Below are 22719 nucleotides of genomic sequence, written 5' to 3'. Positions count from 1 at the left end.
CAAGGCATAGCTGACTTATGGCGACTCTCTGCTGGGGTTTTGAAGGCAAGAGACTAACAGAGGTGGTTTGCCATTGCCTGCCTCTGCAACCCTAGTCTTTGTAGGAGGTCTCCCATCCAATTACTAATCAAGATTGATCCTGCTCAGCTTCTGAGCTCTATTGAGATCAGGCTTGCCTGGGCTAGCCAGGTGAGGTAACCAAAGTTAAATTTACAGTTTTGAGGAGGTTTTTTTAAATATGCATTCTGCTAATATTCAGAGGGTAGCCTAAAGCTACCTTTTCAGATAGGTCAAAGACTGAAAAATAGATTTCCCAAGATAGTATGCAGCAGGAATCTAGTAAGCTGAAGAAACTGCAATTGACGTGTAAATAAAGGGCTCTTCTCCAAATATAGGCAGGAGGGCAGAAGACATTGGCTTTTCCTGGAAATTTTCTCCAGGATGTGGTTCAATAGGCCCAAATAAAGGGATTTTTTTTGTTGGTGGTGGTGTGTCTGTTGTCCTGAGCTGGAAAAGAAGGAGGGAAGAGGTAATGTGGACTTACTGGAGAAAATTTGGTTGCTTGAAGCCAACCTGCTATTTGTTAAGAAAGGTTTCAGTCTCAAGAATTGGCTCTATGGAGTAGAAGGCCTGGGAATTTCCTGTGAAAACTAATTTTTAAGATTTTTTTTAAAAATTGCCTTCAGAGAGGAGTTGGGTGACAGGAAGACTAAAATCTTGAAATCTCTGTATATTTGCTGTGGGTGTGTGAACAAGGGCCGTTTTCACACGGCCATGAATTTAGAGCTAAACTAGATCCACCTCCTGCAGAATTCTCACCTCATTACAGTTTTGTTGCGTTTTCTCTATTCTCCTCCAAATCCACTTTGTGATTCTTTATGTCGGCATTAACGGCTTCCATGTGAACAACCTGGAACGGGTGTGAAAAATTTCTAATGTGAAGGCACCTACTTCCCAAGTTACCCATCCCAACCTTTAAATTTTCTTTACAGTTAACACAGATTTTCCCGCCCAAGACTCCCACAAGCCACTGCACGCTCTACCAGAACCCCCCCCTAATTTTTTTTAAAGGGAAGCTGTATTGCACAATTGCGATGTATTGTTAGGCAAAAACAACTGTATAATCCCGCAGATTATACAGATATGTTTCTTATCTGAAAAATTCCTCATGTAGCCATCGATTCTGTGCTGCACGGTGCTGCATTGCCCAATTTTTAAAAATATTTCCAACCAGCTATATCCAATCAGCTGCACCAACAGAAGCAACAACACTCTCTGTAGGGCTATGGTTAAGTCTTAGGAGAGGAAGATCTCATCAGACGAGGCGATTTTGGAAACCCCAAGGCTATTTATGGGCGTTCAAATTTGGCAAAAATTTGGTTCAACCAATATTTTCGGCAGTTCATGGGTGGGAAACTGCTGCTGCCTATCACAAGGGACTTTAAGGGTGGGCAAAAGCAAATTTGGTATTACAAAAGTGTGATATAGCTCAAAAGTGTGCAAAAATAACAAAAAAAAATAAAGTGGGTGGGAATGTGCTTTCGTGTGCAGCGTCACAAGCACTTTGACCGCCCCCTCTTGTGCTTCTGCCTGTGAAATGTGAACTTGTGGAAGTGCAACAAGTCATAAAAAGATGGGAGAATCTGTTCTGATGGCGATATCACAGGAAATGATTTGTGGCGCTAAACTGACGGAATAAATGGCCGTGTGAAAACGGCCAAGGCCAGGAAGGAACAGGTTTTCTCAATGAGGCCTCGCAACTTGGCTAGCTAGATTAATTCTCCACTTGGGCAAAATGGGGTGGGGTGAGGGAGGGGGATGCTACAGAGGCCTCTTTAACACGATGTGTACCTGGCATTTAGAGATAAGTAGGAACCAAAGTAACTGATCAGGAAGTATTAGTAGGAGCTTTTATATTTTTTTCTGCCAGCTTGTGACAAATCCTTTAGTTGCAGCAAGTACTATACCATGGATTGTCCTTTATTGCCTAGAGCTGCCAACTCAGAGCTTCCTTCACACAGAGATTTATGGGAACTACTTCCCCATGGTGCAATTTCACGTGAGACCAGCAGAACTGGTTGGTTGGGCTCATCATACGGGTTTCCCCCATCTAGGCTTGGATGTCCTTCCCAGTGTAGTAGCAATTAGGTTAGAAAGATCCACATGATCTGTCCCACCCACTAGTTTTAATATTTATTTATTTATTTATTTATTTATTTATTTATTTTCAATTTACATTCTGCCCTCCCCACATTTCCAGCAGGCTCAGGGCGGATTACAGGCACATACAGTTAAAATATATAAAACAATTATTATAAATTAGCAACCATAAAACATCCAAAAATATTACACTATTTAAAATACATATAAAAACCTGAACATAGCAGCACAACTGACCAGCCTGTCATCTTCAGAGCATCTTTGTAGTAAAAAGATGATTTAAATGGGAGGTATTTGTGTGGTGGGGAGGGCCCAATCCACCATCAACCAGCTGGGGGGCTCTGCCTAGCACTGCCCATATGCCTGCTGGAACAGCTCTGTTTTACAGGCCCAGCAAAAGGATAACAAGTCTTGCCAGGCCTTGGTCTTATCAGACAGAGAGTTCCACCAGGCTGGGGCCAGGACTGAAAAGGCCCTGGCCCTGGTCGATGCCATGACGGGCCTTCCTAGGGCCAGGGACCTTTAGCAGATGTTTCTCACTGGAACGAAGAGTCCTCTGGGGTTCGTATAGGGAGAGGCAGTCCCGCAGATACGCATGTCCCAGTCTGCATAGGGCTTTATAGGTTAGTACCAAAACCTTGAACCTGATTCGGTACTCCAGTGGTATCCAGAGCAGCTGATGCAGTGCTGGGTGTTATATGCTCATGCATTGGCAGTCCTGTGATAACACGCGCTGCCGCATTCTGCACCAGCTGTAACCGCCAGATCAGGTTCAGGGGGAGCCCTGCATAGAGAGCGTTACAGTAGTCTAACCTAGAGGTGACCATGGCCTGGACCACTGTAGTCAAGTCGCAGGACAAGAGATAAGGGGCGAGCTGCCTGGCCTGTTGAAGATAGAAAAATGAGGACCTGGCAACCGCAGTGATCTGGGCCTCCATTGTCAAGGAGGCATCCAAGATCACCCCCAGGCTCCTGACTCTCGGAGCCGGTGTAAACACCGCCCTATCGAGTGCAGGGAGTCAGGGTCCCAAATCCATGTTTCCACAGCTGAAGTACAGGATCTCCGTCTTTGCAGGGTTTAACTTCAGTCGACTTTGTCTCAACTATCCAGCCACGGCTTCAAAAGCATGCTCCAGGACATTTGGGGCAGATCCACGCTGGCCACCCATCAACAGATATAGTTGGATATCAAACATGCCACAGCCATCAGGGGTCACACTATGGGGCAATTGCTCCGGTGTATGTGCGGGAGGCCCCCAGTGAGGTCAGTTGCATGCAACATTGCAGCCTAAACTTCTACATACTTGCACTGTCTGAATCTCTTGCCTGTGAAGGATATCCTAAGAACATTGTATTACATGTCACTAATATTTCTTTCTCGATGGTTAAATCTAAATTTCTTATAGTAGCTCATCACCTTGCCTCTGATTCTTTCCACAGTATTCCCATCAACCAACCATTTTAAATGCATCTCTTATTCAAGAAGTTGCTGCAAATACAGATGTAAATCAAATGTGGCAGTATGACCTGCTTCCTATACTGATCGAGAGATATCCAGAATCACCAGGGAGCTGGGCTGTGCGTCAGGTGAGACTGGGCAGTCTGAAAAATCAGTCTATGAGAATTATCAGGGATAAACCTTCCCGCAGACTGGGCAGGGGGTGGGGGGGAATCCAACCATTCTCCAAGCAACCTTCCTCCAGCCTAAGTAGTATTCCTCTATTTAAGTGGCTCTTCCTATAACAGAGGACATACCACTCTCTCCCAGTCCCTTTCATGGTCTCCCAGTTTTAGGTGAACTGGTCATAGAATCATAGAATTGTAGGATTGGAAGGGATCTCTAGGGTCATCTAGTCCAACCCCCTGCACAATGCAGGAAATCCACAACTACCCCTCCAGCTACCCCAATGACCCCTATTCCATGCCCAGAAGATGGCAAAACACCTCCAGATTCCCTAGCCAAACTGGTCTGTGGAAAATTGCTACCTGACCCCAAGGTGGTGTTCATCATTACCTTGGGCATGTAAGAAGGCCACGAGGACTAAGCACTGATGTAACCCATTCTGCCCACCCCCTCAAGATCTGCCCAGGTTCACAGAATCAGCATTGCAGTCAGATGGCCATCTAGCCTCTGCTTAAAAACCTCCAAAGAAGGAGAGCCCACCACCTCCCAAGGAAGCCTGTTCCACTGAGGGATCGTTCTAACTGTCAGGAAGTTCTTCCTAATGTTTAGCCGAAAGCTCTTTTGATTTAATTTCAAGCCATTAGTTCTGGCCCAACCTTCTGGGACAGTGGAAAACAACTTTGCGCCATCGTCTATATGACAGCCCTTCAAGTACTTGAAGATGGTTATCATATCACCTCTCAGTTGTCTCCTCTCCAGGCTAAACATACCGAGCTCTTTCAACATTTCCTCATAGGACTTGGTGTCAAGAACCCTCTCCATCTTCGTTGCTCTCCTCTGGACATGTTCTAGCTTGTCTATATCCTTCTTAAACCCTGGTGCCAAGAACTGAACACAATACTCTATGTGAGGTCTAACCAGAACAGAGTCGAGGGATACCATCACTTCTCATGATCTGGACACTATGCTTTTGTTTATACAGCCCCAAACCATATTTTCCTTTTTAACTACCATATCACGCTGCTGACTCATGTTCAGTGTATGGTCTACTAATACCCATAGATACTTTTTATCCTCAGATAATTACTCAGCATGATACCTTGTTATAACAACCTGATTCATGGTGTCAGTCTTGACCAGACTCTTGACCAGCTCTCTCAGCTGTCCACTAAGGGACTTTCCCAATGGTAAAAAAATGTCTTTAATACAGTAATCCTATTAGTATTGATCCAGTGCCAGTAACACAATATCTCATTCCCATGCAATGGAGAGGAAGGAAATTGTTTGTTATGAGGGAGCAAGGGAGATAAAGCTATGTGCTCTTCTCAGAATAGAAGTCTGTGCTCAGACATTGCATTTGCACAGCAAGGGTTACACTAAGGGTTGCCAACTCTATGTTGGAAAATTCCTGAAGATTTGGGGGCAGAACCTGGGAAAGGTGGAATTTAGGAAAGGGAGGGACCTCAGTGGAGTATAATGCCATAGAGTCTACCTTCCAAAGCAGCCATTTTCTCCATGGGAACTGATCTCTGTAGTCTGGAAATCTGCTGTAATTCTGTGAAATCTTCAGGTTCCATCTGCAATCCTAGTTACACCATTGGAGAGTTTCAAGTAAATTTTCCTGAGCTGGCAGGACAGTGCAGTGGGTGAAGAGAGAAGAAGCACATACTCTGAATTAACACCCTCTAGAAGAAATACACTGCTCTCATTATATCTCCCTCCTGTATCCCTCTTCAGCTGTCAAATATCTGATTGTATGTTCCTTGGGGCAGCAATCTGTGTTTATGCTGTAAAGCACCACATGCACCAACAGTATTCTATAATTAAACAACCACATTCAACAGAGTAATCAGAATTTTCTAGCTGGGAGAAGAAATGTATTTCCCAGCTACAAAATACCTTCTTATACTGGGAAAAGGTTAAATCCTTGCAGTGGAAGTACAGCTATGAGAGTAGAGGCTTGGATACTCACAGGCAACAACAGGGCACTTATTGTACTAAAACGTGATATTCTGGAAGAGCTAGAAAATAATGGTAATCTATCCTAGTATGTTCCAACAAGGAGTTTGATGATCTGCCATGAATAAAGCAAAAAAGGAAACCTTGTTTCAAAGAGACAGGTTTTTTGCTCCTAGTTCTGTCATTTCTTAGGAGATTTTATGGCAGATAGCCTGAGCAAAGAGGAAAAACAGTGACGCCTCAAGCATAGAAATCACTAGGCATGTTCAGGCCAGAATATATTGTTATGGGAAAAGAACAGTATCCAAAAGTAAAACCTATCAGAAAACATATCACACTCTTCCTAATCAGTTTCAGTTGGGATGACCAAAATGTCTGTTGCAGAAGAGATTGCCCACTGCCAAACAGGTGCTCAGAGCAGAGATCACATGAAGTTGGAGTTGGTGTGTCAATCTCCGTTCCCCTCCCCAAAAAGAGAAATTGCTTTAGGTTCTTGGTTCTTTTTTCATGCATTGATGCTGATTTTATATTTGCTTGTTAACATTTTTTCTTGCTATTCCTTTAGTATGCTCAGAGAGGGCATCCCAAACCTGTCCAGTCCTGAACCCTTATTAGCTTCCAAGATGTCACTACATCAGACACCTTCTCTGGAACTTGGACTTAATGAAATTTAGTTGACGCTCCTTCCTAGTGAGTGTACAGAGAGCCAAGGAACCATGTGATAACCCTCTGTTCACTCCAAGCAATCTTCTCATATTTAATTATGTCTTGATCTTTGTGTGGTTTCAATCTCATAAGCACTGAGTCCTCCTGGGTTTTTTAAAATTCATTTATTTAATTTCATGGAAGAGTCAGTTTGTATCCTTCTGAATGACTAACTGGCTTTTAGTCATATTGCTTAATCTGTACAGCATGTTTCTATGGACAAGTATCAACATGTTATACAAGGTCCTGAATGCCCCACTAGACTTTGGTTCCAATAACATTAAATGTGCCTCAGAGATAATTTCAGAAGCAGATGAGACATATTGCTAAGGAAACAGCCAAAGTGACATCATCAAGGATGGGCAATTAAATTCATTAAGTGACAGCAGGTGGAGTCCAGAATCAGGTTGCCTTTATTAGAATTCTCCTTTACATTTGTGACTGGGCTTACCGTCTGTAAAAAGCTCTTCTCTGTCACATTACAGCTACTTGCATGTTTTTCCTAATTGAAAACATAATGAAAGTGTGAGAAAATTGGCTATATATTCTGCACACACATATACATTTGATCAAGGCTGGCTTTAGCATTTGAGCGCTCTCTCTCCATAGCATTTTGGCTGGCCTGGTTGCATGCATTCATTCTTCTCTGGGGCACCATTGGTCCTACTCCGACCTTGGTGTTGAGTATAGATCGATAGCACTTCCAAGAGGGCAATACATGGGCATAGCATTGTGAACTGCCAAGAGAAAATAAAATTGTCCCTTTAATGGAATATTATTTACCAGATGATGTTATTTACCTCCATGCTATGAAAAGCTTCAGCTGCCCATTTCCACACATTAATCCTCTATTGAATGGATAGGACATTTTTCTCCAAATCTGTTGGCCATTCTATGGGCATGCACTATCATCTTGGAAGAGCCTTTCCTCCTAAAATCACTGCCACAGCTACTGACTTAATAGTGACAGATTAAAAGGCGTGAAAATTCTTCTCCCAAATTTGCCTCCCCTTAAATGGCATCCAGTCTGAAGATGAGCATGTCCACTGTTCCATCAGGCCAGCCTAGCACTGGGTTGAAATATGACCCTTAAGAAAGCTAGTTTTGATAGGAGAGCTATAGGTGGGTATGATTCCAGCATAAAATTTCAGAGGTGAAAATTTTGGCATTTCTTTTGCAAAGCTAGTTCCTGATGAGTAAAGATGCATAGGCCTGCTTGAAAACAAATACTGTCTCAATTGACCTGTGGCTCTTTTCCATTGTAGCATATCAAGCACCGTCTGCAAGGGTTACAGGCTGGCTGGGCAGTTGAAGAAGACACCTTTCAGAGCTACACTCCTTATGGTTACCGCACATTTTCAAACATCATCAGTACCCTCAACCCCTCTGCCAAGCGCCATTTGGTGCTTGCTTGCCATTATGATTCCAAATACTTTCCACCACAGTGGGATGGCCAGGTGTTTGTTGGAGCTACTGATTCTGCTGTGCCCTGTGCTATGATACTTGAATTGGCACACTCCCTGGACAGGCAGCTGCACTCTTTTGAGGTATTTCTTACTCTCTCCAGTTGCTTCTGCATTAATTTGGAATCTCAGCATGGCAATTGATTGTCTCCTTTCTTCCCTTCTCATTCCACAGCAAGCTGTCTCCAATGGTACACTAGATCTCTCCCTGAAGTTAATTTTCTTTGATGGTGAAGAAGCATTTGTGCAATGGAGCCCTTCTGATTCTCTGTATGGCTCTCGGCACTTGGCTCGGAAAATGGCGTCTACACCACATCCACCGGGTGCAACAAATACAAATCAGATTCAGGGCATTGTATGTGAAATCTATTGGGGAGGATTAAAGTAATTGTTTCAAGCCACACTCCCAATTAATTTCTCCCAATTAATTACTTTCTTATAGTACAACTGTCTGAAAAGTCTTGAAAGAATACGAGGGAAACACTAGTGCTCAAAGAACAGGCTCAGAGAGAGACACCAATATGCTTTGGAACTCCTATATATATGCAGCCCAAACAAGTCTAGACATTCCTCTTTTCTTGTTTTTCCATATAAGAATTATTAAAATATATACAAGTATAAGCATCAGGGCCTCCATTAATTAGTAGGAGGGTAGCAGAAGAGCATCACTTGCCGGGAAGAACATGATAGGTGTAGGAGCTTTGGCTGACTGGTGTGTGTGTGAGAGAGAGAAAACAACAAACTTGTACTTAGCTTAGGTTTAGAAGGTTTATAGGAACTACATACTCTGATAGGAAAGAGGAGATATAGATTCCTATTTATCTATCTAGTCTAAGGATCGGACTGGATTGCAGGACAAGTCCCACATCCATAGTGCAAGATGGAGACGAGAGAGAGTTGTGACAAAGAGAGGAAGAGAAGGATGCCATGAGGAAGAAATCCTGAGATTAGCAATCTACACATCAAAGGCCAGTTCAGGGCACTGAAGAGTAGAGAGTAAACAAATGCCCTCTCTATCTTTCTAACTTTCTGGTTTGTCCCCCCTGAAACCTGAGGAAAGGGACAGCATTGATCCTCTTAACACAAATTTTGCCACAATCCAGCCCAGGTTAAACACTTTGTTATCAATGGGAGACAATTAAATATATGCTTAATTATCTTGATGTGTGTATATAAAGATTTACATTCTGCCCCAATCAGTATTAGGATTGCCAACCTCCAGATGGGGTCTGGAGATCTCCCAGAAGTACAATTTATCTCCAGATTATAGAGATCAGTTCTCCCTCTGAGGAGGAAGACATCTTGGGTGTTTCCCTTTGTACAGTCATGGAGGCAAGAAGTTCATTTTTCTTCCTCATTCCTGTTGGCAGTTGGAACACCCTTTCTCCCAGTTCTTCCCTGCCTCCAGGGAGGGCAGTTGTAGCAGCAGAGTACGCTGCCACTCCTCAGGATTTCTAGCTTCTTTTTGCATTCTGATTCCTCACTTTCCCTCTTTCCTCTCTCTTACTCCTCCTTTACTTGATCTCTCCTGCTCCTCATTGCCTTCGGTCCTGTTCTCTTCTTCAAAGAGTCCGATGGTGCCATGGATTCCATGGACTCTGACGGGAGCTTTATGAACAAAGAACAGGAAGCTCTACAACAGCCACAGCCGCAGTAGCAGAAGCCGATCCCTCTGGGGCCATCCTGCCTCTAAGGCTGGAAGGGGCTCCTGGCAACTTTCCAGCTACAACAGCCACAGCAGCAGACGTCAATCCCTCCAGTGCCATCCTGCCTCTAAGGCTGGAACATGCTTCTGGCAACTTTCCAGCTACTGAGCCATGTATCCCAGCCAAAAAAGGCACAATGACAGCAGCGGGAACTTGGATTGGCAGCGCACATCTGCCTGGAGGTTGAGAGCAGCACTTTGCAATAGGCTGCAGAAAAGGCAGGAAATGGCAGCTGCTCTCGCACCAAACCCCACACGGCCCAGAAAGATGTGCTTACCAATCTCCCACCAAGGTGCTACAGGTCCCTCCTGCTCAGATTGGAACCTGCAAGCTCTGGTGATTGACCTTCCAAGGGTGGGTAATGTATTTGGCGATCTCGGATTTTCTTTCTCAGTCAAGTTTCTTCCCTCTCTTAAAGCAAACTATGAAAGGAGAGATATTTAAGTTTTTGCCAGTCCTGACCCAGGGCTACTAGCAAATGGACCTCTAACTCCCCCTCTCCTCCCCCTCCCCAGGTCAGAGATAGGCAAAGCTGACCTGAACAGTAGTAGCCCACTAAGGCTGCACAGAAGGCAACACTGGGCAAGGTTAAAGACATGGGAGGGGGCTGGGCAGGAGAGATGTCTTCAGATTGGGAAGACAGAGAGGAGGGTGAGTTCCTCTCAGAGGAGGAGGAGGTCACCATACCTGAACAGTTGAACCAATTGTTCAAGGTAGAAGTCTATCAATATCAACTGACTAAAACCCTAGAAGACTAGAACTGCAGGAAGGCCCAAAGGGGAGTATGAGGACCTCAAGGCTGGCAAGCTACCTCCAGTCCCAAGGGGTGCACAAAAATTTTTTCCCCACGGCAGACACACTTGAAAAGGTTTTTCTATTCCCTGTGTACCTTGAGTGGCAAATGAGGGCCAAATAGGTCATTCCCGTGGCCAAGCAATGCCCAGACTCAGTAAAAATTTATGTGTCTTACTCTCCTTCACTAACAAGTTCTTACAGGTGCCAAGGATTGACACCCCGGTGGCAGCATCGCACTCCTCAGGCCTCTGGTCAGAGGATGGCCAGGGCTCTGTGATGGGCAATCTGGATAGAAAGGCAGAGATTGCTCTCAGAAGGGTCTGTGAAGCCTCAGCTATGGCCATCAAGGCCACCACTGCCATTTCCATTGTGTCCAGATCCTCAGTGCAAGCTTATCCTGCCGCTCTCAGAAAATCATTGATGCCCTTTAGAGGAGTTCAACAGGATCCTTAAGGCCAACACTCTGCAGTAGGTGCTACCTTGAACACCCTAACCTTCTCCTCTAGAGTCACAGTGTCAGCAATGGTAGCTAAGAGATGGTTATGGCTGAGGGCCTGGATACCCAACCTCCATTCCAAATTCATCCTCATGGCCTACCCCCTTTCAGGGTGATGAGCTCTTTGGGGAGGCACTAGAGAAGATATTAGTGAAAAGTCAAAGATGCTTAAGAAAAGGGACAAACATCCCTTTGCTTCCCAGTCCTTCATTCCTGCCACTCCTCAGCCAGACCTCACCAAGAGCCAAGATCCTCCTCTTGGAATTTCCAAGCAAACCTTAGGAGAGAATCTTCAGTTCCAGATCAAACAAGCAGCAGCAGGGCCGAGGAGACATTCATGGCTTTGACAACAAGGCCTCTAAATCCTGACTTGCTTCAGGGCCCATTGGGGAGGAGGCTGCTTCAAGTCCATCAAGCATGGGTCGAATCAAAGGCAGTTGCCTGGACCCTTGAAGTGGTCTCCAAAGGTTAATTGAGTTTGAATCTTACCCACCAGATCCCTTCCTGAAATCCCCTCTCTGCAAGGACCTCAGAGGAAACTTATCATGTAGAAAGCACTCAAGCATCTTCTAGACATCCAGGCGATAGAACTCATCACCAGTGGAGAGACAGGCCTAGGGGTATACTCCCTGTTCTTACAGTCCCAAAGAGAAAGGGGGACTGGAGGGCAATTCTAGACCCATAATTTGCAAATTGATATATTAAGCTGAACAGTTTCCGTTTGGAGACCCTGCCATCTATCCCCAAGTGTTGCAACCATGGGAGTTCCTCATGCCTCCAGATCTCACCAAGGGCTACCTTCACATCCCATCAATCCAGTTCATTGACATTTTCTAAGGTTTCGTGAGAACAATTGCCACTTTCAACTCAGAGCACTGTCCTCTGGCCTAGTTACGGCTCCCAGAGAGTTCTCCAAAGTTCTCACCAACCCTGTCATTCATCTCAGGGAGAAGGGGATCCACATTCACCCCTGTTTGGATGATACCTTGATCCGGGGCAATTCGTGGGGAAAGTCCCTCCAGGACACCTGGACAACAATGTATTACCTCCAACTCCATGGCTTCCAAATAAACCTGGACAAATGCCCCATCCAACTGTCCCAGAGGCTGTTACACCTGGGGATGATAGTGGATATCAAAAAATGTTGTGTTTCTTCCTACAAGAAAAGATTCAGAAAGCCAAGGAGCTTATCTAGTCAACCATACAATCCAAGTCTGTCTCTATCCTGGTTGATGGGAACTCTAGTGGCAAACTGCAAAGCCATCTACTGGGGATGTCTTCACACACGAAAACTGTTATTCTTCTCTGCCCATTTCAGTTGCAGGTAGCGACCAAGGCAAACACAATCACCTCAGTCCCTTGGAAGGTCAAGGAAAGTCTCAAATGGTGCACCAGATATAGCAACACTATACAGGGCAAGAGCTTCCCAGCTTCACATAGGCTGCAAATATCCACAGATGCAAGCCTAGTCAGTTGTGGAGCAACACTGGAGGGTCGCTCAGCTCAGGGTCTCTGGCCTGAAGCAGAGATGCATCTCCCAATCAATTTCTTAGTGATGAGGTTGAGCCAGCTGGCTCGCCAACTGGCTGAGCAGATGTACAATACAGCCAGGAGAATGGACCCTCAAGAAAGAGGTTTGTTCCAGATGCTGACAGATCACCTCAGGACTCCAATGTTGGACCCCCGGCAACTCATCAGAACCACCAGGTTCCAAGATTTTGGACCAGGTATTACCACCCCAGGTGGAGGGACCAATTCCTTCACAGCTCAATGACCAAGGGGTCTGCTCTACACATTCCCTCCCATTCCAAGTATTCCCAAGCTGTAACGGAAAATAGTGGAACAGAGGGCGGAGGTGATGCTGATAGCCCCATGATGGCTGAGAGGGCCATGGCTTCAACACTGCGGTTGATGTCATCCACCTCCCCTCTCCCTCTTCCATCAATCCTAGACCTCCCCCAACAGGGCCCAGTCTGGCACCCACACCGAGACTAGACATGTCTGACTGCCTGGAGGTTGAGAGGGACCCCTATCAAGACTGGGATACCTTCCATGAATAATCAACATACTTCTATTCTCCAAAAAATAGGCCAGCTATTAAAATGGGTAACACCACCTGGAAGACCTTCGTCAGATGGTCAAAGAGAAAGAACCAGAGGAGTTAGCCGTATTAGTCTGTAGTTGCAAAAAAGTAGAGTCCAGTAGCATCTTTAAGATTAACCAACCTTATTGTAGCATAAGCTTTTGAGAACCACAGCTCTCTTCATCAGAGAAAGAAGGTTGACTTCCTACATCCCATCTCAGGCGCAGTCCTAGGTTCCTTCCAGAAGGACTGGATTCGAGCCTTAAGTCAGCCACATTGAGGAAACAAATAGCAACACTGACCTCCACGCTACCACTCTCAGATGGTCTTGAGTTATCCAGGCAACCCCACATTCAATGATTCTTGAGGGGAGCAACCCTGCTAAGACCCCTACAGTCCATCGTTCTCCCCACATGGAGACTGCATGTTGTCCTATTGGCCTTGACCAAGCCTCCTTTCGAGCCTCCAAGGGCCCCTTGGAATGGCTAAAGCTATCACTGTCCTAGTAGCCATCACATCGACCCGGAGGACCTCGGGATTAGGTGCTCTGCCAATTAAGCCTCATCTATGCATACTTCAGGAGGACAATGTGGTCCTCCATACGGATCCCACCCTGCCGCCCAAGGCATATTACAAGTTTCACAGATCACAGGAGATCAATCTGCTATCCTCTTGTCCCAAGGTCTCATGGGCTGGGGAAATGGAATGAGACAACCTCAATATCAGGGCGTGTCTGTCCAGGATGGAGTCAATAAAAAAATCAGATTCCCTCTTTATTAATGTGATGCCACCAAGTGCCAGAAGAAAAATATCAGTGTCAATTGGCAACAACTTCAAAACCTGCACCGTAGAGATGTGGAAGGCAAACAACAAGACATCCCAAAGGGAATTTCAGCATATTCCATCAGAAGGCAGCAACTAATGCAGCCCTTCAAACAACGCAATGGTGGAGGAAATCCACAAGGCAGCCACATGGTCATCCGTTTCTACCCTAAACACTGTAAGCTAAACCTGTACAATTCAGCGGATGCTACCTTCCGAAGGAGAGTACTGTAGCATATAATTCAGGATGAGGAACACTACCCACCTGAAAAGGAGTAATTGCTTTGGGAGCACCCAAGATGTCCTCTGCTTCAGATGGAGAATGGACCTTTGGACACTTACTGTGAAGGCTCTGAGGAAAGGAGAACATCTTACCCTCACAGGTCCCTCATTCTTCGTGCCTTACCTTTTTGTTACCTTGTGCTATTTCCTTTTAAATGTAACTCTCCTTCTGCTCTGAGTGTGTTATCTGTTTTCTACGACAGGTTGTCCAGATACATAAAATAGAGGTAGTCTGACCTATACCTATATAAGAGACTACTGCTATATGGAGAAGGGGTGTTCCAACTGCCAACAGGAAAGAGGAAGAAAAATGAACTTCCTTTCTCCCTGATTGGATGAAGGGAAACACCCAAAATGTCCTCCTTTCCTCAGAGGAGAAGGACCCTTCAGTGTCCAAATGTCCATTCCTCTAGAGAAAATGGCTGCTTTGGAGGGTGGACTCTATGGCATTATAACTCACTGAGGTCCCTCCCCAAACCCCACCATCACCAGACTCTACCCCACATTTCCAGGAATTTCCAAACAAAGAGTTGGCAATCCTACCCAGTATTGTTTTCTTTGGCAGTAGTTTTCCATAGTCTCAGCCAGAGAAGGATCTTTCCTTATATCTATAATCCTTTTAGTTGGAGAGAGTAAGGATTGAACCTGGGACCTGCATGGAAACCAAATGGTCTACCACTGAGCTATGGTCTCTTCCCAAACACAGAACCCTAAATTAATGTAATTAATTAACTGGAGTTAACAGAATTGGATCATGCCCTTTTTTATCCAGCAGTAAGCAACCACTTATTCCTCTCAAAGCAGTTGTCCACCATCGAATCAAGAATGGCTATGATCACATCCAACATACCCTAGATGGTTTCTGGCCTAAAATCACTTAGCTGCCAGAAAGTTCCAACGTCCTGAAGCCAGGACATTGCGGAACATGTCGGCAAAAATGCAAAAGATCGCGTTTTCTTGAGCAAGTTTTGTGCGACATCGTGCAAAACTCACGAGAAAACGTGATCTTTCGCGTTTTTGCCGGCATGTTCCACAACATCCTGCAACGTTCTGGCTTCAGGTAAACCGTGCGGAATCGGCCAGAAACTTATTTACAAACCACCCCCACCATCATACTTCAAGATTTCATGGATTTGGAAAGACATCCTAGAAACTGTGTACTTCTGTGTGTTACTTGGGGCTACTATTATTTCTGAGCCTGTACTGAGAAGCATGCACAGTTGTGGATACTCTATATAATAAAAGCACGTCAGGTAGAAGAGAATATGCTGTCCGATTAAAAACCCATCTTGGAGGAGTACAATTACAGGAAGTCGTTCCAGAGGAGTTAGCCTAACACGGCTAACTCCTCTGGATCTATGACCATGTTCGTCTGTAGTTGCAAAATAGTAAAGAGTCTAGTAGCACCTTTAAGACTAACCAACTTTATTGTAGCATAAGCTTTTGAGAACCACAGTTCTCTTCGTCAGATGCATGGATGGTATGAAGAAACTGGCCAGAGATATATAGGTGGTGAGAGGAGGAGGGAGTGGATGCAAATCAGTTGCAAAATTAATGAAAGAGGCGGAGGGCACAATGCAGGCTCCCTCCGGGGAGGGGCCACACCCAGCCTGGATTGTGCACTCCACCTTTTTCATGACTTTTGCAACTGATTTGCATCCACTTCTCCCTCCCCTCACGACTTATATATCTCTGGCCAGTTTCTTCTTACCCTTCATGCATCTGAAGAAGAGAACTGTGATTCTCAAAAGCTTATGCTACAATAAAGTTGGTTAGTCTTAAAGGTGCTACTGGTCGCTTTACTAAATTACAGGAAAAGCTCTAGTCATTCTAAAGGATTAGGACAATGGAGCATTGTCAAAGGCCTCTACTCTGCTGGATGATTTCAGACAGACTTAGGACTACTTGCTTCTTTTCTAAACATAGTTCGTTATGTGTCTCATTGTCTCATAATTTTTTATAAAGAATTTACTACCAACTTTAATTGTAGTCAGTAAGTTCTCAATCTTTGGAGACAGTTGTCAGAAGAATGATCCTTTATGTTGGCAATAATCATATCTGAAATTTGAATGCTGAGAGCAACCAAAAATGAGATTACCAGTGATTGCTTACAGTCATCTAAATGAGGCTGTTACCAGTCACTAGTGTCTATCCAACACCATTTGACTGAGATTGTCAGTAGTCACTAGTTTTTGAATACTTTATCTACTTGTCTCTGAAAATAACATTAAAATGGTTTATTTCTTTATTGATTTTTATAGGATCTTTTTGTGCTGCTGGATTTAATTGGTGCTCGAAACCCAACTTTTCCTATTTACTTTCTGAACACTGCTCGCTGGTTTAGGAGGCTTGAAGCAATTGGTAAGGACAAACTATACAAAACATATGAATAGAAAAACCCACAATTCTGTGAGCCCCACATTTATTTTTATATACTTTATGTTATGTATAGTCCACCTTTCTCACTGAGACTCAAGGCAGATGTATGTATGTATGCATGCATGCATGCATGTATGCATGTAATTTATATTCTGCCTTTCTCACTGAGACTCAAGGTGGATTACATAGTGTGAGATTCAGTGGCAAGGACAAGGGCAGGCATTTCCATACAGTGTCAAGAACATTGCCATAAACAATGTCATGGGGAAAATGAATATAAGTTTACAAAGACATAGTATTAGCAAGGATCCAGTACGGGGTTGAGGAATTGCTGAAACAGAACATAATCAATTCTAGAACTTACATTAAGCAACATAAAGCACAAGTAGTATATAGGAGTACATATTGAAAGCAACAGATAATATGTAAGGCAACAATGGTGAAATCTATAGTTTCTAACTCATTAGCAAAACATCTGGGAACCCTTTCCTACAGTACTGCCCTCTTAGCTGAGAAAAAAGGCCTTTTTGAATAATTCAGTTTTGCATTGTTTGCGGAAAGCCAGAAGCGGGGGGGGGGATCCCCTGACTTCCATAGGATAGGGGCCACCACAAAGAAAGCCCGTGTACAGGCTGCTGTTGATTTTGCCGATGTACAGGCTGGCACCTGCAAGAGACCCTGTTCAGATGAGCAAAGCTGCCATGGAGGGACATAGGGAGGGAGGCGGTCCTGTAGGTATGCTGGACCAAGGTCATGAAGAGCTTTGTATGTAATAACCAATACCTTGAACTGAGCATGGTAACTGATAGGTAGCCAATGGAGTGACTGTAGGATGGGACTGATGTTCAAGCTCCTGCTTGCTCCTGGTAACAGTCGAGCCACAGCATTTTGCACCAATTGGAGCCTCCTAGTTAACTTAGATGGGAGACCAATGTATAATGCATTACAATAGTCAAGTTTTGATGTTACCATAGCATGGATTCAGGTGGCCAGATCGGCCATGTTGAGATAAGAAGCCATTTTCCAAGCTAGAGTGAGGTTGTAGAAAGCATTTTTTGCAGTTGCCTTAACTTGTTTTTCTAGTAGTAGCGCTGGATCCAGTATAACCCCTAGGCTCTTAACCTAGTCTGCAAGGGTCAAATGAACTCCATAGAAAGTGGGGAGTACAATGTTTTTCAAGATCTCTGACTTCCCAACAAGCATCACTTCTGTCTTGTCTGGGTTCAATTTTAATTTATTTTTCAGCCATTTCACTACAGCTGTCAGGCAGCGATCTAAGATTTCCACTGCATCCTGCGGGGACCTGGATAGCGAGATATAGAGTTGGGTATCATCTGTATATTGATGACATCCAACTCCATAGCTGCAAATGAGTTCTCCTAAAGGTTTTATGTAGAGGTTGAATAACATGGGAGATAAGATTGCACCCTGTGGGACCCCACAAGATAGTTCCCATTCTAGAGATAGCTGATCTCCGTTGGCAACCCTTTGAGTCCATTCCATGAGAAACAATTTAAACCAGCCCAAGGCATATCCTTTGATGCTCACTTCTGTTTCTAAACATCTCAACAAGATGGCATGGTCTACTGTGTCAAAGGCTGCAGACAGATCCAGGAGGAGCAATAAGGAGGCATGGCCTTTGTCTATATTCAGACAGAGATCATCCATTAACGCTACTAATGCTGTCTCTGTCCCATACCCTGGTCTGAATCCAGACTTGAAAGGGTCTAGAGTGCCTGAGTTTTCCAAGAAGATCTGGAGTTGGTCAGCTACTGCTCTCTCAGTCACTTTGCCCAGAAAGGGCAGATTAGAGACTGGATAATAATTAGCCACATCAGTTTTGTCTAGAGATGGTTTTTTTAATTAGCAGATGGATAACTGCCTGAGCGGCCAGGGGAAGGTGCCCTGAGTTAGTGATTGATTTACAATAGATATCAGTGGTTCACTTATGTGATCTTTACTTGATTTTAACAGCCAAGATGGGCAAGGATCAAGTGCACAAGTAGTGGCTTTCATAGATGCCAGGATCCTGTTAAGGTCTGTCATTGTAATTACACAATATCAGTATAGTCCATTTCAAAGACATTTCAATAAACATGTAATAGGGTATGTATATACATGCAAATTTGCAAAGATTTAAATCAGCAGAAATCCAATACAAAGCTGAAGAAATGCTAAAACAGAAATAGGAAATTCTAAGACTGTCTTAAACAACATAGGAACTACCCAGTAGGATCATACTTACAGCAATAGTAATAGATTCTGTGATCTATCATACTTACAGCAATAGTAGTAAAGTCTATAGCCCCTCCCTATCTGTTTATTGATGCGAGAGACCACTTCCTCACAGTACACTCCTCCTATCTGAGTAAAAAGCCCTCTTGAATAATTCAGTTTTGCATAGTTTGTGGAACACCAGGAGAGTGGGAGCTCTCTCCATTCCATAAAGTGAGAGCCACTACAGAGAATGTATGTGTAAGGGTAGCTATTGATTTTACCCATGTGGCGACTTCCGGTTTGGGATCCAGGAAGGTCTAACGCAGCTCAGGGAGCTGAGCTGTCCGAGTCTCTGTTTGTAGGGCTGGAGGGGTGCAAACTGCCCGTAGCCCCCTGTTCTCAGACGGAGAACAGGCAAGTACGCTCAAGACCTTGAGGGCGCGTTGATCTCGGGTGTGAGGGGGGTTCTACGTAACGAGCCCCCATCCACCCTTGAGGTCCCACCCGAAGAGAGGTTGCTGAGATCTCTGCAGCGACTTCGGAGTCAAATTTTGCCATAAGACCTACATACCCAAGCTTCAGCAAACTAAGAAGGGAACCTGAATCGATTGGATAATCGAAGCAGTGATTACAAGCCAAGAGAAACATCTAATAAGGTAAAGATCGCTATCTCTCATTACAGGACTGATTACAATAAGAAATAAAGTGACAAAGATCTAGAAAACTGCAAAAGATTTGCTATATAACTGAGAAAACTCCGGCAAATAAATTATTAAAAAGTGACATTGTAAAGAAAAGTTAGAGTGGAAAAACGATTATTGTTTACATACCTGCGGCTAGAGAGAGATAGTGGACTGTGAGAAAGTTTTAACATCGCGAGAACTGCTGTGAAACGGAGAGGAACAGGAAGTGCATCAGAACCATAAAGAGTTTGGCGAGAAGCGGCTTGTAAGCAGCGGAAGTGGAATATCACCATTTTTGAAGAGGGCAAAGCTGCGGCTTCAAGGAAAACGGAAGTAGGCCATCTTAGACAAGGGTAAGGGCGGTTGCCTCAAAACAAAACCATAGAGAAAAGACGCCCGACATTTTGGACCGCGTAAATATCAGTTTTTACAAAAATAACCTAAACTGTGACTTTTAAAAATTAAAGAAAATAATAAAATTGCGCCACGGAGTTAAGGAAAAGAGCAGACTCGTGGGAGCGAAGTAGAGCTAGCCCCACGATGTCGAAGGAATGGCAAATGGCACTGGAAAACCTAGACAAAAAAGTTTCGGAAGGGAACAAAGAGCTTAAAGACATGATGCAAGAGATGGCGAAAAATTTGAAAGACTTTAAAGAGGCACTTAAATCGGAGATGGCAGAACTAGCTAAGAATATGGATCAGGTTCAAAAAGAAATGCAAGTTACACAGCAGAGAGTTAACGCAGTAGAAAAGGCGGCCGATACCTTGGCAGATGTGCAGAGAATGGAGCTGAGAGGCGTGAAGGGAAGAATGGCCGTAGCTGAATGTAAACAAATGGAAAGACAAGTGAGATTTCGTGGAATCCCGGAAGTTTTGGAAAAAACAGCCCAAGAGCAGATTACAGAAATTTTGGCGGCATACCTGGGAAAAGAAGAAGAGGAGATCGCAGCACTTCTGGACATGACATACAGAATTAACTCAAAATTTGCAGCTCAAAGGAAGTTACCAAGAGATATGATTGTGCAATTTACAACTAGAAAGACAAGAGAGTCAATTGTGAGTAAACAATTTCAGGACCCATTAGAGGTTGATGGGAAAGTGGTGAGAATCATGAAAGAACTGCCCAGATCGGTGTTGTTGGAGAGGAAGAAGTATAGAGAGCTGGTCCAGATGTTAAAAGACATGAAAATCAGATACAGATGGGAAATACCTGAAGGACTGGCTTTCGAATTTGGTGGAGCAAGGAAAATCATCAGATCTGGCCAAGAGATGGAAAGGTTTATTAGGGACAGTGAAAAAGACTTACCAAAAGGAGCTAAAATTTGATCATGGAGTGTAAAATCATATCTTGGAATGTAAATGGACTAAATTCACCTTTTAAACGTAAGACTATTTTCCACTGGCTTTTAAAACAAAAATGTAATATAGTGTGTTTGCAAGAGACACATATCAAAAAACAGGATGTGAAATATTTGAAACTTGCAAAACTTGGAAATGAATTTGTAGCAGCTTCCAAAAAGAAAAAGAGAGGAGTTGTATTATATATAAAGGAGGAGCTACAGCCAAAATTGGTTCTAAGTGATACAGAAGCTAGATATATTGCAATGGAAATAATTTGGGATTCTAAGAAGATTTTGGTGATTGGAATTTATGCGCCTAATGGGGCAAAAGAAAATTTTTTCAAGGACTTACAGGAACAATTAGATGAATTGACTTATGATCAAATAATTTTGGCAGGTGACTTCAATGGAGTTACAAATTTGGCAGAAGACAAGAAATCTAAAAGTGCACAGAAAAAGAGAGGACTTTTGCCAAAATCATGTTTTGCGATTAAGGAACAAGAAAGTCTGGAAGATGTGTGGAGGAGACAAAACCCGAAAAATAGACAATATACATTTTACTCTGCAAGACATTTTACACTATCAAGAATTGACATGATCTGGGCCTCCAAAGAACTGGTGGTATGGACTAGAGATGTGGAGATAATGCCCAAGGTAGGCTCAGACCACAATCCAATTATGTGGAGATTTGGGAAAAATAAAAAAAAGAGGATGGAGGATAAATGAAGACTTGCTGCAAACGGAAGAAAATATGGCGTTGTTACGAAGAGAGACCAAATTTTTTATACAGTGCAACTTGAATAAGGATGTACCAACTAAGAAGGTATGGGACACATATAAAGCTGTTATTAGAGGAACGCTAATGGATCTGAATGCAAGAGCTAGGAGGAGTAGGGAAGAAAAGAGACTTGAAATTATGAAAAAAATTAAAGCCAAAGAGATACAACTTAAAAAAAGACCAGGAAAAAAGAAAATATTTCAGGATATGAAAATCCTGCAGGAACAATTGATAGCAATGAATAATAGAGAATTGGAGTGGAATTTAAAAAAAATGAAACAGAAGTTGTTTGAAGGTACAAATAAGCCTGGGAAATATTTAGCATGGCAATTAAAAAAAAAAGGAGAAGAAAATCATAACTAAGATTCGAGAGGAGGATAAAACATTGACAGATCAATCAGCCATTAGTAGAGCCTTTTTTAAATTTTATGCAAAGTTGTACCAAAAAAAGAGGTGAATAGAGATTCAATAGCAGAATATTTGGAGAAAGTGAAGCTTCCAGTAATTTCAGAGGAATGGAAAGAGAAGTTAAATAGGGAAGTGACAGAGGAAGAAATAAAAGAAGCTATACAATCAACAAAATTAGGGAAAGCACCGGGACCAGATGGAATAACAGCAAAGTTCTATAGAATGATGGCCAATGAACTGACACCGTTTCTAAGTGAGGTAATTAATGGAATATTACAAGGCCAAAAGATTCCTGATTCATGGAATGAAGCTAATATATCATTGATCCCGAAAGATGGACAGGATTTGACCAACGTTAAGAATTATCGGCCAATTTCGTTGCTGAATAATGACTATAAAATATTTGCGAAAATTATGGCGGAAAGATTAAAGGGATGGATGTCGGAATTTATTGCAGAAGAACAAACTGGATTCCTACCTAATAGACAAATTAAGGACAATTTAAGGATATTAATAAACGCTATTGAATATTATGATAATCACTGTGATAAGGAAGTTGGTTTCTTTTTTGTAGACGCGGAAAAAGCATTTGATAATTTGAACTGGGACTTTATGTTTGCCACTATGGAAAAGCTGCAAATGGAAGAAAAGTTCATACAAGCAGTTAAAGGAATTTACAAAGACCAGTGTGCAGCAATTGTAGTTAATGATGATTTGACTAAAAAATTGAAAATAGGTAAAGGTACAAGACAAGGCTGCCCATTGTCTCCATTGTTGTTCATTTTGATTTTGGAAATTTTGCTGATTCAAATTTGAGAG

The 22719-nt window shown here is 43.3% G+C and overlaps 1 protein-coding gene across 1 annotated transcript in view; it reads left to right on the top strand.

Annotated features, from left to right (window-relative positions):
* The window catches only part of QPCT (glutaminyl-peptide cyclotransferase), a 41106-nt gene that overhangs the window by 9091 nt on the left and 9296 nt on the right, over positions 1-22719 (top strand). The window contains exons 2-5 of the mRNA XM_054975872.1: positions 3601-3747; positions 7714-7995; positions 8087-8266; positions 16357-16456. Of these exons, the coding sequence (XP_054831847.1) occupies positions 3601-3747; positions 7714-7995; positions 8087-8266; positions 16357-16456 (709 nt within the window). The remainder of the gene's footprint in view (positions 1-3600; positions 3748-7713; positions 7996-8086; positions 8267-16356; positions 16457-22719) is intronic.

Source organism: Eublepharis macularius, chromosome 1 (assembly GCF_028583425.1).
Source record: "Eublepharis macularius isolate TG4126 chromosome 1, MPM_Emac_v1.0, whole genome shotgun sequence".
NCBI lineage: Eukaryota > Metazoa > Chordata > Lepidosauria > Squamata > Eublepharidae > Eublepharis > Eublepharis macularius.
Note: the sequence above shows the minus strand (reverse complement) of the source record. Positions and strands in the feature narration are given on the sequence as shown.